The sequence below is a fragment of the Vidua macroura genome, chromosome 12 (genome assembly GCF_024509145.1).
Source record: "Vidua macroura isolate BioBank_ID:100142 chromosome 12, ASM2450914v1, whole genome shotgun sequence".
NCBI classification, from domain to species: domain Eukaryota; kingdom Metazoa; phylum Chordata; class Aves; order Passeriformes; family Viduidae; genus Vidua; species Vidua macroura.
The window spans coordinates 10,448,513-10,467,129 of record NC_071582.1 but is presented as its reverse complement, the minus strand read 5'-3'; the positions used below and the strand labels follow the sequence as shown (position 1 = coordinate 10,467,129).

Sequence of the window (18,617 nt, the reverse complement as noted above, 5' to 3'; positions counted from 1 at the left end):
GGGGCCCGAGCGAGCGCCGCCGGCTGGGGAGGGCGGCTGCTCCGTGCGGAGCTGCAGCCGGGCACCCGCGGCCCCCGCCCCGGCCCCGGTCCCGCGGTGCCGCTCCCCGTGCGGGCTATGGCCCCTCACGGCCGCGGGCGCGGCCCCTTTAAGAGGAGGCGCCCCCTTTGAGAGCGGCCCCCGCCGGGCTGCGGGCGGCCTGCGCGAGCGGCGCTCGCTGTGACGTCACTGCGCGGCGCCGGTGGGGCCGCGCTACCGCCATGGCCGACATGGCGGATCTGTTCGGCAGCGACGCGGACTCGGAGCCCGAGCACAAAGGTGTGGGCGGCTTCTCGCTCTCTCTCTTTTTTTCTCTCTCTCTCTCTCCCTCCCTCCACTCGGGTGCCCCGCCGCGGGCTGCGCCGCCCGCCCCGCCTCGCCTCTGCCGCGGCCCCCGAGCGCGGGCGGCAGGGAGGGAGCGGGGCGAGCGGCGCGGAGCCGCGGGCCGGGGGTCTGACGCCTGCAGGGAACAGGGAAGCTTGTGCGGCTGCAGCCGAATTCTGGAAACAGTGGAACACCTGGTTTAGGTGCCTGACGTTTTAAAAATTCTTGTACGCCTTCCTGTTAAATTACTTTTCAAGGCAGGTGTTCTTTTATTTTCCTGTTGGAAACCGCATTTACCAGTCTCGGCACTGAGGAGTAGCTCCATTGTCATAAACCTCCCTGGGTAGATGACTTGGATTAAATACAAAGTGACAATTTTGGATTTGTAGGATCTTACAAGTCGCATCTATGTAGTTACTTATTTAAGCCCTCACTATTTCAATTATTACCTTCGTTTGTGTAATTCTTTATTCCTTCTACAGTTTTAGAATATTAGATCACAGCTTGTACTTTGAAACTTTTTGGGACACGGATCACTTTTCATTGTGCCTTTCTTTGGCTGTGCTTTTATTAGCAGCCATTTTATTTTACTATTCTCACCGACTCTGTTGATCTCGCTCACCGTTCTCTGTAGGTTCTCTCTGGGGGGTTGGGTTGTGTTTTGGGGGTTTTTATTAAAGCAATGCACATCATCTCACGTGCATCCTCAGAGGGGCATCCTGACTCTTGAAAGGGTGATGTTTATTTTGCAGACTCCGATTCTGGCTCTGATTCCGACTCCGACCAGGAGAACGCTGGCTCTGGGAGCAATGCTTCCGGCAGCGACAGCGACCAGGACGACGACAGGGAGGCCATAAAGCCCAGCAACAAGGAGCTGTTTGGAGAGGACAGCGAGGATGAAGGGGCATCCCATCACTCGGGGAGCGACAACCACTCCGAGAGATCCTACAACCGCTCGGAGGGCTCGGGGCACTCGGAGCACGAGGACGGGGAGCAGTCGGACGGGGAGCAGCACAGCGCCTCCGAGGCTGCGCACGACGACGACGAGGATGAGCGCGAGCACGGCTCGGAGGAGGGCAGCCATCGCTCCGAGGGAGATGGTTCTGAGAAAGCGCCCTCGGAGGATGAGAAGTGGGGCAAGGAGGACAAGAGCGACCAGTCTGATGATGAGGAGAGGCAGCAGAACTCTGATGATGAGGAGAGGCAGCAGAACTCTGACGATGAGGAGAAGGTGCAGAACTCGGATGAAGATGAAAGGCCACAGGTGTCTGATGATGAGGAAAGACTCCAGAACTCAGATGAGGAGAAAATGCAGAACTCTGATGATGAGGAAAGGCCACAGGCCTCAGATGAGGAGAAGATGCAGAACTCTGACGATGATGAAAGGGCCCAGCGGTCTGAGGAGGAGAAGATTCAGAACTCTGATGATGAGGAAAGGGCCCAGCACTCCGATGAGGAGGAACAAGAACACAAATCTGGTAGGAATGAATACAGAAATAATGATTTGCTGCTGATTTGGTCTCTCTTTATCGTTTTATTCACATTGGCCTGAAAAGATTGAAACTTCAATGTAAAGCCATTGATTTCATAGTTTTTAACTATAGTCATCTTTGCAATTTTTTTTTGATGCAGCACTTTCAGAGCTTATTAATAGGAATTTTTAAATTTGTGGACCAAAAATTTTAATTTGCTGAGAATAATTATGCTCCTTAGTAGAGTCTGCAAGGGGCAGCGATAGCGAGGACGAAGTTCTGCGAATGAAGCGGAAGAAACCGATTGCATCAGATTCAGAAGCGGAGAGTGACACAGAAGGGCAGAAAGGTAAATGGTGGGGGGGGTGTGGGGTTTTTGGGTCCTTTAATCCTCCTCTTGAGCCTGCCATTCATCAGCTACAGGGCTTGATAGAATTGGTAGCGTTTGCTGTACGGTGCCATGGAAATAACCAAACAGACATCAGGAATTCTGTGTGGGATGCACATGCTTGTCCTCTCCAGATAGCTCTGTCAAGCTTTCTCTTCTGCAAATACTCTTTCATTCATTTTTACTGAAAGATAATGAAAAATGGTTCCTTTAATCAGAGCGGCCCAGGGAACCTGTACTATGTTTTGTGGTGGTTTAGCTGGCTGAGGAAGAGGCATTTATATTCTGAGAAGTAAAACCTCCAAAATGCATAATGAAATTTCTTTACTTCTGTTCAGTTACTTGAATAAGGATTATCTTATACTCTTCTGTTGTCATTTTTCAACTTGATTTCCTTATTTGATAAATACATCTTGCATTATGGCTGTGTGTGCATCTATATGTGTGGTTTAAAATTGTAATTTTTCTGCTAAAGAGCATGCAGATGTCATGGATCTGTTTGGAGGTGCCGATGACATTTCCTCAGGGAGTGATGGAGAAGACAAGCCACCAACCCCAGGACAGCCCATTGTAAGTGGACTTGACTTTGGAGATAATTAACATGCCATTGCACTCTGAATTGCAGAACGCCAATTGAGTTGGGTAATATTCTAGTGAAAAAAGAGTAGTGAGATTAAGTAGCATTACAGATGATTTTGTCCTAGCTGAAAGAATTATTAAAATTTTATGCCTAACAATATCAGATTTGTCTGCCTTCTCCCATCCCTGCTCCACTTTTTGAACTTTAAAAAAACATAAAGAATAGTTTGATTGCTACCAAATAAAATACAAAGCCATAGCTGTCTTTGGTACCTTATTGCAGCTATTTGAGAAATATTTTCGGTTTTATGTAGTTTTTTATCTTTTATTGATAATAGATAAAAATAGATATGTGTATGTATTTTTTATGTATAGATAAAATATATATAATATACATATAATAATATAAAAATAGATAAAAAGTCTTTAATCTCATAGAAAGTGTCCCCCAGTCTCCAGTGCTCAGCTGAAAACTCTGTTGGCTCCTTTGCTGTTCTTTATTGTCTTTGGTCTCTTGAGTTTGCACTGATGCTTGAAGTCACTTAAAGTGCCACATGACAATGCTGAGTTGAATTCCTTTCAATGAAAATGCCTGAATTCTTTTATCCAAATCTTCCTGATCTCTCTGTGCCTATGAATGACTTTCCTTTAAGCAAAATGTAATTATTAGAGCAGCAGTAGCCAGATAGATTTTTTCACTTATGTTCCTGTTCTTTTTTTTCACTAGGATGAGAATGGACTGAGTCAAGAACAGCAGGAAGAAGAGCCTATTCCAGAGACCAGAATAGAAGTAGAAATACCAAAAGTAAACACAGACTTGGGTAACGATTTGTATTTTGTGAAGCTGCCCAACTTCCTCAGTGTGGAGCCCAGGTAATTGTACATTAAATACAGGACTGATAAAGTCTTTCAGTGTTTCCCTATATTGCTTTTGTTTAGTATGTGTTTACCCTATTTAAAGTTGTTGACATTAAGATGCATATTTTTGGTTGTGATTAGTCAATAGTAGTGGTTGTTGTTTTCTAATCAGGTAATTTTATTATGAAGGTGGGTTTCAGCTTGATTGAATAACTTATTGCCTGTAAAAACCAGACAAAAATGTGATTTAACTGAAAGCACATGCTATCAGTTGAATTGTAAGCGTAAGTTTAGGCTCTCAGAGATGTGAAAGGTGGATGCCCCAACTTTATGCACTTTCCAGTGATTAAAAACATCATTTTGAATTTCAGGAAAAGGCCTTTTTTATTTGTGTACATTAAATGTACTATTTATGAAGAGGCTGGTTACTTGTTTTCCTATTCATCTAATCCAAACTGAAGACATTTCCTGGAATGCCTAAGCAGCAGCAAAATCAATGGAGTTGTTTGTGATTCTAGGTTTGGCCCTAAAGGCCTCCTTCAGCACTTGCAGCACAGTGCTGTTGAGTCTGAGTGTCCTGCTGAGCAGCTTTCTTGCTTTGTTGCCAAGGTGCAGTTTCAGCTGGCAGCACAGCCTTGTTGGGGTCGCAGCTCAGCTCATTCATTCTCCTGGGCTGGGGCTCCAGGCTCTTTCAGGGGAGAACTGTTCCAAATCTGGGTAGTGGCTGCTACCAGTGAGAGAACTCCTGGTGATCTCTGGAGGTCAGACAGGACTGAAAAGAGAATTGTACAGTAGCATAGTCCATCACTTTTCCTTTGAGCAGCCTAGGAGCTGTTAGGAAGGAGGTTAGGGGAAGGGTTTTTCCCACTCACTCACTTGGTTCTGCAAACATTTTGTGGCACAGTCATCAGATTTTTTGACGGAGGAGAGGAAAAACAATCTCATCTTCCTTTCTCTTTGGTTGGTTTCGAGATTGAAATAAAAACAAAGAAAAAGAAAAAACCAACAAAGATTGTGCTCTAAGAAAATCCCTGATCCACCTCATTTATGAGATATTTCTTTAATTTTATTTTCCCTCTATGATCTTGTATATTTTTTGTTCCATGCTTAACCCTGATCTCATTATACTGACATAAGGAAACAGAATTTTCTGAGGCAGACTTGTTTTCTTCAGTTGGAACATTTAGAGTGTGAATGTTACTCTGTAGCTGATGGTAGAGAGAGAACACTCGGGTCGGGCCCCCAGGCTGGGAATTAGTGCAGTGAATTTCCTGGCTGCAGAAAGGGCTGTCCCACACTGCAGTGCCTGCTGTTGTGGGCAGGGAACAATCTAAACCTCTCAAGCACCTGTTAACTTGCACAGCTCTGCAAAAATCTGGACTAATTTTCTTAGAAGAATAAAGAATGTGTTGTAAAATTTGTTGCAGACCATTTGATCCCCAGTATTACGAAGATGAATTTGAAGATGAGGAGATGCTTGATGAAGAAGGTAGAACTAGGTTAAAACTCAAGGTGCAGTATTAATTTTCCTTTTGTCTTTTACACTCACCTAGGCACTTTCCTTCAAAGTCTATTTCATATCTTTTGGAATGTTGTTTTGAGTTTTCAGATTATGAAAATGTGGGCACTGAGGAAAGTTGATCTATTTTAGTCATAAATTTTTAAAAAGCTTGACAGCTGCATTTCACCTATAGAAGCAATACTTTTCACCTTTATTTCTTTGCATTATGCCACAAATTATCAAGCCTTTCTAACTGCAATTCTTGACCTATATAGAGTATATTTTACCACAGTATTCCTTATGAGCTAGAAAAACTGTTTTGCTTTTTTCCCCCTACAGGTAGAAAACACAATACGATGGCGGATGCGACGAGATGAGGAAGGGAATGAGATCAGAGAAAGTAATGCACGGATAGTTAAATGGTCAGATGGAAGGTTAGTTTGCACTCTTTGTTACTGAAGTAATGCAGTTGTTCTTGCAGTGACATACAAAATTGGAAGGTCAGCAAACTTCGACACCAGTTCTGCATGGTACGAATTATTTTCGTCTCAGTGCTTTGAATGGTTTATGCTCTGCTTAGTTTAGATTGAAATATAATTATTGGCTAGATAAAAAAGGAAACATGAAGGCTTTCTCCATTTAGAAATGAGACAAAAAATACAGACTGCAGTGGCTTTATCAAGTAACTGATGTGGGAATCTCTTTTAAGCATGTCCCTCCACTTGGGCAATGAGGTCTTTGACGTGTACAAGGCACCGCTACAAGGAGATCACAATCATTTGTTCATCAGACAAGGGACAGGCCTGCAAGGACAGGCTGTGTTCAAGACCAAGTTAACCTTCAGGTAAACTGCTCTTCTATATCAAATGTTGATGCTGTTTTTGCGATTAAGTGTTGTGACTGGTATATAAAGATTAGATATACCAGTTTGTGAATCTTCAGAGCTTCACTGGTTAGTAAGAATATGCTATTTTCCAAACTCAGTTTTTCAGTAAGATTTGTCGTACATCAGGTGTCTACGTTGGGAATGTTAATGGGCCATTTCCTGCATTGTGTAGGCTATATATAAGTTTTTTGTATGCATGTTTTAATTTGCATTTATTTTTACATGCAATCCTGATTTGAGTCAGAAAAAAGGTTACTATTTCCTGAAATTAATCTTTTGTCCGAGGTACAGTTGCTAGCAAGATGGCCACTGCTTCTTGAGATATTGATCCTGTGAGGAGGATGTATGTTTAGGTTGATAAGGGTCAAAGGATTCTAGCCTCATTAAGGGTAAAAAAGGCCTTAGAGATCTTTGAGTCCAACTTTTAATGGCTGGACTGCTGATTTTACTGAGAGAAGACTTGCTGTCTCCAGTAGGTGTTACCGTGCACATAAATACTTTTTAAAAAGGGTTGATGCTTTTACTTTTGTGCAGATGAATCTCTGAATTCTCAAGTATGCTGGCCCTACCATTGTCTTTTGAAAATGGATGTGTTCCATAAAGAAGTTTTTAACCCCCAGTAATTTTTTACCAGGCCACACTCTACAGACAGTGCCACTCACAGGAAGATGACTCTGTCTCTGGCAGACAGATGTTCAAAGACCCAGAAAATTCGTATTTTGCCAATGGCAGGCCGTGATCCAGAGTCCCAGCGCACAGAAATGATCAAGGTATTGTGGCATGGAACGCTCCAATCTGCTGGTTTAATCTCAATTATCACAGCTGTAATAGAGCTGGACATTTTTGAATATTCTATGATTTATGAAAAACAGTAATGTTTTGGAGTTTTAAGCAAGAGTTCCAAGCCACGGGTGTGGCTTGCTTAACCTGGCAGATGACAAAACAAAGAGCATATTTGCAGCCTTTACACTGCTGTGTAAAAAGCTAGAATACTGGGTGCTCTTGAGGTGGTTTGGGGGTTTTTTATCCCTCAGTACACTGCTTGTCTGTTTGGCCAGAAAGAAGAGGAGAGGCTGAGGGCTTCCATCCGCAGGGAGTCGCAGCAGCGGCGGATGCGGGAGAAGCAGCACCAGCGGGGGCTGAGCGCCAGTTACCTGGAGCCCGACCGCTACGACGAGGAGGACGAGGGGGATGATGCGATCAGTCTGGCAGCTATCAAAAACAGATACAAAGGTGGCATCAGAGGTAATCATAAACCTTAACAGCATGTCATTAAGGCCTGTGTGATTCAGACAGGGTAATTGCACAGGAGAGCCATGGTAAGATAGGATTTTGTCAGTTCATTTGATACGTGAAGAGACATTAATTCAGTTCGTGTGAGTTTATTTTGTTTACTCTGGACTTAGGTTCTGCAAACATTTTGTGGCACTAAATATAAGACATTTTTAATATTCTCTCTTCCTTACCAGTTTCAGATAAACATATTTGGCTTTTTATTTTTTTCTGGAATGTGCAGAGGAACGTGCTAGAATCTACTCTTCTGACAGTGACGAAGGCTCAGATGAAGATAAAACTCAAAGACTACTCAAGGCAAAGAAACTTAATAGTGATGAGGTAAGAGAAGGACTTTGTTCTTAAGCTGCTCATTTTTAATGAGGAACATTTCCTGCACTAAATCTAGTGTTTAAACTTGGGACTTCTGTGGTTTCATTTATGCCATGATGAATGTGTTATTTGACTTGGCATGCTTTCCATGGTAATTAATCACCAATTTCTTATGCACTGTATTAGTTCACAGACCTGAGTGATTCCCAAAGGAGAACACTATTGTTATTGCTGATTTAAAGATGGAAAAATTTATGCAGAGTAATGTAAAATGAATTTACCAAAATTATGCAAGGAGTAAGAAGACTTAATATTGGAATCCTAGTGCAGTGTTACCTAAGTTACGTGGTCCTCTCCTGTTTATTATGGAAATAGTGGAAGCATTTTCACATAGTATTTCTGCTCTTTTTAAGTAGAAGAGTTAAAAAGACTTATTGTCCATTGCTAACCATACATTTTCCATCACCCCAGCATCATCTGAAACATTGGGCCCTGATCAAATCAACTGTTAGCTACAGCAGTAGTGCTGTTTCCTAATCTAAAATGGTATTTTATTGGTTTGTAATTTATGACTGTTGGGTCTTATTAAATGAGTCTTTGTGAACGTTGCATTTGAGGTTTAGTTCAAGTCTGTCACTGCTGATACAGCACTGCAGTGTTATACAAGGAGTAAGCTGCTCTCATTTTCATTTCTGTGGTGTGTTTCCTGTAAAGTCCCTGGGAGGCCTCACTCCCCAGCCCCTTGGGTGTTTTCTGTGTGCTGAATGCAGGTTCTTGGTGCTATTACAGAGTCAGCTGAGTTATTTGCACTAACAGGCATTGTAATGTGAAGTGGAGTTAGTAAAAATTAGTTTTGTCTTCTAAAGACATAGATTCCTGGCTTTTTATTATATATCAGAAACATTTAATACATCAGAAAATATAACAGCCATAGTGAGCCATGTAGACAAAACTGTAATTTTGTAAGCCTTGTGAGCATTTGTTAGTAGAAATTGAATTGTTTATTTTTAAGACTCTTACTAGATGTGTTAGTTCATGATACAGCAATGTGAGGACTTGTCAGTTCCATTCTCTCAGGAGAAAAGGTATAATCAGCAGCATTTCTCTGCTGCTTGAGGAGCAGCAGCCTCCATTTTAAAGAGTGACTGGAAGGTAATGCTCCTCTGGGGCCTTGGAGTGGTGCTGCAGTGTCACAGAAAACCCCAGTGGTGCTCGAGTTCTTGTGTTCAGTCCCCGCAGGGGGAGTGTGGTGTTCAGTGCATACCCACACATGTGGAGCTCTGGCTTCCTTGAACACTCACTTGCTTTTACCTGCTGTCAGTCAACAGCACAGCACAAACCTTTGTGCTGATAACAATTTGTTACCGTTACTGCAAATGTCAGTCTGTTATTAATAATATACTTTATCACCACACAGCAAGTAGTTTCACTGTTGCTGCAGTTAATGGGGATATTCTGCTGAACAGGAAGATGACTCACTGAACAATAGCCCAGCTAGATTACAAGAGAATGTTTGTTCTGAGGAAGAAGCTATCATTGAGATTCCCACCCCTGTTAATTTCTGTTTTCCATGCTTAAAATTCCTTCGTAACTGCGATTCTCCCGGTACGTACTTAACACGTTAATATAGAATCAAATGCTTTCGGATAAATAATTATTCCTTGGAGTTCTGAAACACTAAAGTTCTAGAACTCAATCTTTCCTCCTTAAAATCCAAGCAAGTTGCTTTAAAAAAAAAATAAATAAAAAGCCAAACCCACACTTCCAAAACCAACAGATGGAAAAAGGGATGAGGTTACTTAGGCCTGAGAGTATTTTTAAAGATACACTTCTTTTTCAACCATAGTTGAGTTCCCACTTGTTCCTCATGTCGTTATTGATAAGTTTTGCATGGACAACTCATGATTTAAAATGTTGTTTGGAAGGATGATTCAAACTGAACTGGTGGAAATAGACATGGAGCAAAAATCAACCTGTTGACTCCATGACCTAAAAACTGCAGAACAACCCTATAAAAGTCCTTATGGTATTGCTTGTAAGCAGGTAATTAACTCAGTGATTTGAGTTCCTTTGACCAGCTCTTTGAAGCCTCATAAACTGTACATTTCTTGGACTGTTAACTGGTGTTGAGTCTGAGTGCCAGTGATTCCTCCTAATTTTTTTTCTTTATGCCAGAGAGCAGTTAGTTTAGTTTTGTCTTTCTGATGAGCAAAATACCTGCCCACTTCCTGAATTCCTTTGTTTCAGTAGCTCTGATTCAGGCCATACAGGTATAAATAGTCTGAAAACTTAGCAAAGCTGCAGGGGCTGCCTGAAGGCAATGTGTCTGTATGCTGGAGAACTCAGTGCAAATTCGAGGAGGTGTCCGTGCTCATGAGACCTGCTGAGAGTGCCCCTCACATGCTGTAAATGCAGATAATGCAGAGAGACTCTGTGCATGCCATGCTCAGGCAGAGCAGCTGTGGATGCAGGGCCAGTGAGGGGGTGGAGCTGCAGCTTCCTGGACCCTCCTGGTCTGGGGTGTGACACTGGGAGCAGCCACTCAGTGCTGAGGGTAAGGACTGGCACAGAACCAGCCCTGCTCACAGTAGCACAGAATGGAAAACTGGAACTAGTAATTTTGCTTTTCTTACAAGAAAGACTTTGAAGTCTTTTTGTTGTTGTTCTGGTTTTTTTTCTATTTTAGCTGGAAATATGGTGGTTGATTTTTGTCCTTTTTTTGCCTTTAGGAAGGTGAACCTTCTGGAAAAAGAAAAGCAGATGATGATGACAAAGCAAGTAAGAAGCCTAAGAAATATGTGATCAGTGATGAAGAGGAAGAAGATGATGATTAATATTAAGGAAGCGCAGCAGTTGATTTTTTTTGGTTGTTTTTTCTATATATATGTTTATATATATTGTACAGTTCTGTTAGAGCACAGATGTAAGTAACCATAAGGGGCATATTTTGATAAAGGAAAATTCCTAAGTCTGCGTTTCTGGTGTGAATAAAGTTTTTTCGACTTCCTTTGACTCTTTAAGAGTTTTGTCTTATTGCAGCAAATGTTGCACCAGGGATCATCATCACAGTGCTGATTTTAATCTTGCACAGTGCATTTCAGTTTTGAGAACTGCAGTAGCTGGTTACCAAGTGAATTGGTCATTAACTTAGTGAGTTCACTGGGAGAAGCCATGCTAATCTCTGTGGAATGCTTAAATGAGAAGTTTGCCCGACAAGGGTATGATGATAGAGCTTGCTAAGAACATACAGTGGTGCAGTACAACTCTGTTTCTCCCCTGGATATTCCTTATTTCCTGTTTACTGGACAGTACATTACTATGCTGATATAATTTGCTGACTAAAAATATTTCTTGCCATGTTTGACTAAATAATTTTCACTACATGAACTTCACAGTTAACTGATCACATAAGTAATTTATTTTTCATGCATTTAAGTCCAGAATGAATATCTGCATCTTGCCAGAGCAGTAATAATAATAATAACAATAATAGTCATGTGCTAGTGATGTAAATGTCAGAGTAAAAGCACTTATTTCAACAAAAGTGACATTTCTGCCAGCAGAGCTGAAAGTCTCCTTTAAAAGGTGATATGAATCACAGTGCAAAAAATGCAATATGACAATTGTGTCTCAGAATCTCATGTAACTCTTATGGTGCCTTTCCTCTTGTTTCTGGTAGGTTTTATAAATGGTTTTGTTTAGCTGGGACGTCACTGGAGGAGAATGTTCTGGACAGAACCATTGCTGTGTTTACACATTTTTAAACACCTTATTTGACAATACAATACCAGCTGTAAAACAGTAGAAAAAATAACTGAACTTTTGCACTCTTTCTTTCAGAGATGAAATACCATGTGCAGTTTTTCTCAATGATGAGAGAGCATTCATATGTTATCTGTGCTGCTCTTTTGGCTGACTTCTCACACAGTCGTGCAGAGCCTGAATGTGACTTGAAGTTGAGAAAGCAGAAGTAGCTGAACTCCCCTATAAACAAAACCATTGAGTGATGCTGTGCAAAGTTTATGATGTGGATTTGTGTTGCATAAGCTGAAATAAAGTAGCTGGTAGTTATTGAAGAGGGACTGGTCCCCATCTCTCTCCTGCCAAACTGAATTTGGTTTGTTTTCTAAAACAGAAGGGAGAAAGTGCCTCATAGTGAGCACTTTGCTTGTGGCATTCCCTGGCTCTTTGAGTTAGAGCTTTCAACCTGGACATCTTGCTTTTGTCATCTTTAACTAGGATAGTTGTTTGCCACAGTGCTCTGCCTCCACTTCTCTCTGGAAGGCCTGGGAGTGTTCTGGCTGCAGAACACAGAGCTCTGCATGTGTTAAAATATTCTGCTGAGCAGCTGACTGCAGTGGAGACTGCGAGTAAGAAAAAGGGAAAAATTTCATCCTGGAAGTCTGAGTGCCTGAGAAACTTTTTTTTAATATACTTAAATAGTTATCTGAGAGTTTCTGTGCCTCTTTAATGTGCAGATAAAGTCCCCCAGCTGCTAGAATTTTGACCCTGTAATCCTCTTAGTTTAGACCTCTGCTGGGAGACTGGTTCCTTACATGAGGTTACCTGCTCTCCACTGGTTACCTTCTCAGGAAGAAGCCAGCTGTTTAGGAAGGGACTCATTCTATATGGATGTAACATGCTGTACTTTCACATAAAGCTTCCTAGATACCTCTAAAACAACAAATCTGGCATATGGAAACACAGCATCATTTCACTGGTAATGTGTTTACTTTTATATCAGTTTATTGGAAATGTTGGCTATTTTTACTACACTCCTAAGAGTGAAAATGTTTTAATCACTTTCGTAAGTTTGATGCTGATTAAGCTTTTACTAAGTAAGTGGTCCATTTTAGCTTCCAAAAATGAGGCTTTTTGTGGATTACAAAGATGAAAAGAAGTAATTTTTTACACTGTCGTCTTTTGTAAATTGCTCCTTTAAAGTCTTATTTAAATGTGGACTTTTAGAAAGTGTTTTCTCAGCTTAAATTGGTTTAACAATCATCTTGTAATTAAAGTCACTTGAATAAACTTAGCCTTATCCCCAGTATTTTTTCAGTTGTGGGTCTAATGTATGGTTTTATTTAACTCAAAGACAGTTTTTGCTCTCCCTTTTCCCAGCCTTCCAGTCTGTCTGTTGATGGAATGAGGGTTCATTAAGCTCATGTTTTAGTTCCTGGTGAGTACTTATGGTGGATTAGTAAAAGATTTGGGTGTGTTGCACAGTGCCAAGAGAGCTCAGCCCTGACCTCTCACTACCTGAGTGGGCACTGCTGTGAAAGCAAAATACTCCCACTCAGTTAGGAGGGGGGCAGATTCCCTGAGGAAATAAGTTTTCTCCTTCCTGAGTAGGATGTGCAAATGAAGCTTTCTTGGGAAGAAAGACAAGTATCTCCAGTGGAAAGTACAGGAATTTATTACTAGATGTTCTCTAAAGTTATCAGGACAAAATGGTCTTTATTTCAGCACTCAGTGCAGCGTGCAGTTACAGGCTGTGCCTGGTCTGTCCGTGTTCATTTCAGGACTGGACTGAAACCTTTCCAGAAATTTGCCAAACAAGCCAGGAAGCAGCAACACAGCTGCCACAGGGCAGGTTTGAATAGGGCCTGTCAGAGCCCAGGGAGGGTCACAGGGAGCGAGCCCTGGCACTGGGATGTCCTGGGAGTTTGTGTAGCTTTCAGCTCAGGCAAGAGCAGCCCAGCTGAGCACAGCATCCTGAAGGCATTGCTACCCACTGACCCAAAGTATTCCATTATGGAATTACATCTTCAAATAAACCCAAGGACACTTCCTTCTCTTGCAGTCATAGATAATGAGAATATATAAGGAATATGTTGACTTTTATTTTGACAGCCAGCTAATTTGATCTGGCTGCCCTTACTGTAGACATGCTGGATAGGATGTTGCTGTGAATAAAAGTGTTTGATGGGTATTAAAATAGCCACATCTAATTTTAAATATCCTTAATTCCAGTGGGATGAAAAAAATATGGCGCAGAGGAATGAATATTCAAAGCTATCAGGTGTTGTCCTGTAGAGACTGAATGAGCTCCAGAGTTTTCTGCAGCTCTAACTGCCCCTGTTCTTATCACAAAGGTAACATCTGTGCATCTATTTAGGTTATTTATGGTGCTTGTCTGGTTGATAATTAGGTTTGTGTCTGCTGTGACTGGTTAGGTAATGTTTTCCCAGGATCTCCACTTGCAAATGGCTGGTTTTTGTTTTAGAATCAGAGTGTTGTGGAGAGTTCCTTCAGAAGGGTTCCTTCCTGCCCTTCAGCTCACATCAGGGGGTTGGTGCTGCAAACAGTCAGCTCAGTCTCCTGCACTGTGTTTTCCCATCATCTAAGGGGGCTGCAGTTTCTTTTGGAAGCAGTGGGTTCACAGTTGCCTTGGGTGAAGGCTTTTCTGTTGTGAGCTGAGTGATTGATACTGCTGTTTTCACAGTAGTGTCAGGGCACAAGGAATGAAGAGCAAAGACGTGGAAGTTTCACACCTAAGCCCTTGTTAAGACCCTTGTTGACAGTGAGCTCTGGGAAGCTCTTCAGAACAGGTACTTGCTGTAGCTGCAGGTAGGGTTTGGCACATGGAATCCCAGGGGATTTCTGGCTGGGAGGGAGCCATAAGGAATGCTGAGTCCAGCTTGCTGCTCCTCAGAGCTGCTTCAAACTAAACCATGGGACTAAGAGCATTCAAACACTTTTGGAACTCTGTCAGGCTTGGTGCTGTGACACTTCTCTGGGGAGCTGTTCCAGTGCCCACCCACTATCGGTTTCTCAAGGTCGGGATTGAAGGCACTTGAGACGGAATTTCATGTTCGTCCTCAGGTGTTTATTATTTCTTATCTATGTTACAGCCTCTCTACCGTGAGTTCAGCAGCTTTTTCATTAGCAAGGCACAAAATGGCAAACTAAAACTTGTTACAAGGTCTTTTAAAACAAAACTATCCAATTAAGAAAGGACAGCTAGACTATTTTCCTTTTAACCCAATAACTGATCCCCCGAAGTCCGCAATGCGGACTTTTCTGTCCAATCGCAAAACATCACCCAAACCCATGAAGGAGAAGGCAGAAGAAGGTAAAGAACAACCTGCCTCTGCCCTAAAACCTCCATCTTGCTTCATATTTATTTCTATATTCTAAAACCCCAAACTCTAAGTTTTCCACCCTGTGATATTACACACTTCTAACCAACCACACACCCGTAATCCCAGTGCTATTAATCAATTTTAAAAGCCTGTTCCACGACCTCAGGTCAAATACAGTGTTCTGTTGTGGGTCTGTGCCTTTAAGCACAGAAAGTTTCAAATTCTCAGCATCCAGGATTCCAACAACCCACCCTCTGGGTGAAGAACCTTTTCTCAATGTCCCAGCTGAGCTTCCCTGACACAGCTTCCCCATTTCCTGGTGTCTGTGGTTGCTCTCCAGAGATCAGCCCCTCCGCCCCTCGAGGCAGCTGGAAGCTGCAGAGTGCTCCCCTCCATGGCTCTGCTGCCTGTGGGGCACTTGCATCTGGGCATCATTTTAGATTCATTATCTATTAATTGTAGATGATACCAGCTTGGACTGTATCTTTGTAAACAACTTCTGCTTTGATAGTGTCCTGAAGTTCCTTCTCCCAAAGAAAACCTCGCTTAGAAAAGTCAATCACTAGAGAATGTTGATTCTTTCTATGTTAAGGAGATGCTGTGAGCTGTTGGTGTGGTCCCTTTGCTCATAGCAGAAGAACCTTCCTGTATGAGTGAGTCAAAATTCATGAGAGGTAGATAAGGAGGGATTGGTGTTGTATGAATACCATTCCCAGTTTTTTTTCACATATATCCATATATATGTGTGGATATATATATATATTAATATATATTATATATTACGATATATGGAATATATATTTTCCACTTCTCATGTCTCTCATGGTCAAAACTTCCTTTAAATCTACAGATGAAAATACTTACTCGACATGATTGCAAAGTGACCACATTTAAACTGAGAACATTTCACTAATCTGTGGATATGTTACCCTTTTGCAAATCCTGTTTGATCTCTCAGAAATAAATAGGATTATTCTGGCTCTCAGACTTTCTCAAACTCTAAACTTGAGTAGCTGCTGGCATTTAGCAGGCAGCACCATGTATGTGGTTCTCTGTCGAAGATTTAGTCCTGCCACAGCACAACATCGCTAGATACTGGGGAAAATAAATTTCTGAATGTTGCACTGCCAGTTTGAAGACTTGAGTCACTTTGCTAGTTTGGCACTTTGGTGGACATCAGGGCTGCAGTTTTCCTCAGTTTTTTACTGCCTCTGCTCCTGTTTTTTCTTGGGACAACTTTCCCTTCAACTAGCCAGCAAAATTTTTGAGTAAGCTGGATTATCTGAGATTTTTCAAGCCATTTAAATGTCCTTAATACATGTGCAATGACATTTATTAAGGGCATTCTGGATTTACATGATGGGAATTACACAAATGTGCAAAGCATTGTGATTGCAGTGTGTTCCTTACAAATACTTACACCTCTGCATAAGTCCCACACTGTGTGGGGCAGCATTTTTAAGTCTGATTTCTGGCTCTGAAGGTACTGGCCAGAGATCCACACCATGTAACTAAGAGGAGCTGGAAGGCTGGGAAGAGGCTTCTGTTGAAAAAGCAGATGAGCTCATGCTACTGTTAAGAATTGAGGCTGTGGGTTGGAAAAGGTTGAGAGTGCTGACCTGGATGTTTGGGACAGTTCACAGTTTGGATATAGCATTGGGCAGGACAGTTTACATCTGACACTCACTTCCCTGCACAGAAATACAATTCCCAGATAAGCTGGAAGGAAGTTTGTTTAGGGAAAGAAATTATTTTGAGTGTCATGGACTCCTTTTGAGCCTCTCTTTACCTCTGTTTTTTTTTCCTTTTTGCCTACCTTTCACAATTTATTAAATCTCTTCAAACTTTCCTGGCCCAAACAGGTTTCTGTTACACAACATCATCCAAGGCGTGCTGGCAGATCAGCTCTACTGCCAGGGATCTAGAAATGAGACCTTCAGCTTTTTGACACAGTTAAGGTGTCACATTTGAGTTGTGTGAGAGGAACTCTGGCTTAGTGGTTTAGGAAAGGTGTATTGCATGCTGTGAGGCTGAAGCAAACTTTTTTTTTCCCCAGCAGACTGTGACTGTAAAATTTTAGAAGAGTATGTTTCCAAAGTTATTAGAGATTTTAGGTAGATTGGCTTTTCAAAGGACTTTGATCTTGAACAAGTCCAGCTTTTAGATTTTTCTTACGCCACGTTGTTTCCAAAACCTGAAAAGCTTTAAGATCAAAGGAAATCTGAAATTAAATAGAGGAGGGAAGTCTCGTTGTTTTGGAAGCAGGAAAGGGGCAGAACTCCTAGCAGGTGATTAATCTCACAGAGGGGCTCTGTTGGGCAAAGCTGGGTCTGTCTCAAGGAGCAGCTGCCTTCTGCAGGACCCACCTGCCCTGGGGCAGAGCCTGCAGAGGAGGGGTGCAGGAGAGGTGGCAGTCCCTCCTTTGGAGGTGTGTCAGACCCTGGCCTCTCACACGGAGGGTGCTGCAGCCAAGGCTCAGAGAGGCAGAACCTTATTTCTTGCTCTTCGGGAAATGTGGCAATTAATGAAGAGGGGGCTCACAAATAAAAAAACCCAGGCATACCCTGGCTTTCTAGAAACACCCTAATTACTCAGAAGTACACAAGTTGTCTGCCAGAAGGATGCGTTTTTCAGATCATTATTCCAGATGGTTCTTTCCAAGCCATATAAATATATGTGTTTTAAAACTGGCAACAAAGAAGGCTATAAAATAAACTGAAAACTTGCATTTAAAAAAAAGGAAAAAAAAGAAGAATACATACTAATGCAATTTAGGCACAAAAGAAAAAATCTGTATTCAGCAACGAAGGTGTGAGGTCTCTGCCTGTCCCCACAGCCCCGGGCTCGGGGAGGGAGTGGAGCAGCCCCGGGCTGCTCCTGCTGGAGCCCGGCTGGGTCAGGATCTGCTGAGCCCAGCCCGTGCAGCTCCAACACGTGCTGCCCTCCCATCACTCAGGCTTTATCCTTCCACCTGAGGCTGTGTGCTCGCCCTGTGCTGCTGCTCCTGCAAGGCAGGGCTGCATTGCTACTCTGAAGTGTTTGGCTGTTGCCTGAGTTATGGTGTGTTCACCCTTTCTCAGGCTAGGTGTAATTTTATTCTGCTCCAAGATGGTTTATGGGAAGGGTCCTGTGAGCTGTAACAGTGCTGGGGTTTATTTTAGCCTGTGTGTGAAAGCTCTCTGAGGCTCAGGTGGTGAGTTTGGGGCCGTGGTGTGGCATGGCAGGGCTGGTGTTGCATGGCAGCTTGCCTTACAAACCCTTCAAAGGTTTAGAAAGCAGGGAAATGTTTGCTGAGATGTAGAGAGCAGCAAATCTCTAAAGCCAGAACTCTGCAGTACTGAGTGCCTTGGTCATCAGGTTGCTTGGCATGAAGCACCAATGGGTTTAAGTTCATAGAAAAATAGGTTTGCACATGGACCTCTGTCCTCTGAGACAGGATAAACTTGAAGTAAGCTTTTCTGACAGATTTTAACCTGATTTCACAGTGCTGATTGTGCTGCTTAGCTGTCTCCAGTTTCCCAGAGGTTTTCTGAGCCTCAGCTCACCTTTTGCTATGGCTTCAGTCAGTACATTTTCTATGTTTTGTAAACAATGCAGGGCTGCAATTTACATAGCTGCTTTTTGAGCATTTCCTAAATGTGGAGGCATCTCTGTCACTCAGTTGTGGACCACCAAGCACTTGTCAGCTCCCATTTGCTCAGACCCCTGGATTATTCCTGCTTCTGGAAAAATAAAAGGTGCCTTTTGGCCTTTTAGCTGGAGGTTCTGTTGTCTGTCTGTATGTGGGGAGTCTGTTTTTGTGAAGATGAAGCAAGGCTGCACATTGCAGAGGTCATTTGGAGGTGGGAGATGAAATATCCTTGTGTTTTAGTGTGACCTT

General features: G+C 42.5%; 1 protein-coding gene across 6 annotated transcripts; it reads left to right on the top strand.

Moving 5' to 3' along the window:
• Positions 1-179: 179 nt before the first annotated feature.
• On the top strand, positions 180-10,664 carry LEO1 (LEO1 homolog, Paf1/RNA polymerase II complex component). 6 transcript variants are annotated; one of them, XM_053988492.1, is made up of 13 exons: positions 180-318; positions 1,116-1,841; positions 2,077-2,184; positions 2,699-2,793; positions 3,530-3,675; positions 5,088-5,172; positions 5,501-5,595; positions 5,871-6,005; positions 6,682-6,817; positions 7,106-7,292; positions 7,564-7,661; positions 9,119-9,257; positions 10,382-10,471. In XM_053988492.1, the coding sequence occupies exons 1-13, from the start codon at positions 261-263 to the stop codon at positions 10,387-10,389; spliced, it is 2,016 nt and encodes a 671-aa protein (XP_053844467.1). In that variant the 5' UTR covers positions 180-260; the 3' UTR covers positions 10,390-10,471. The 6 variants fall into 6 exon arrangements, with proteins under 6 accessions (XP_053844467.1, XP_053844468.1, XP_053844471.1 ...); XM_053988493.1 differs by having other exon boundaries at positions 181-318; positions 2,080-2,184; XM_053988496.1 differs by lacking the exon at positions 10,382-10,471 and having other exon boundaries at positions 181-318; positions 9,070-9,158.
• Positions 10,665-18,617: the final 7,953 nt, after the last annotated feature.

Coding starts and splice junctions, on each gene's coding strand:
- LEO1 (XM_053988492.1), top strand. CDS start 261: ATGGCCGACATGGCGGATCTGTTCGGCAGCGACGCGGACTCGGAGCCC. Junction 1,842..2,076: donor GGAACAAGAACACAAATCTG/GTAGGAATGAAT, acceptor TATGCTCCTTAG/TAGAGTCTGCAAGGGGCAGC. Junction 5,596..5,870: donor GTTAAATGGTCAGATGGAAG/GTTAGTTTGCAC, acceptor ATCTCTTTTAAG/CATGTCCCTCCACTTGGGCA.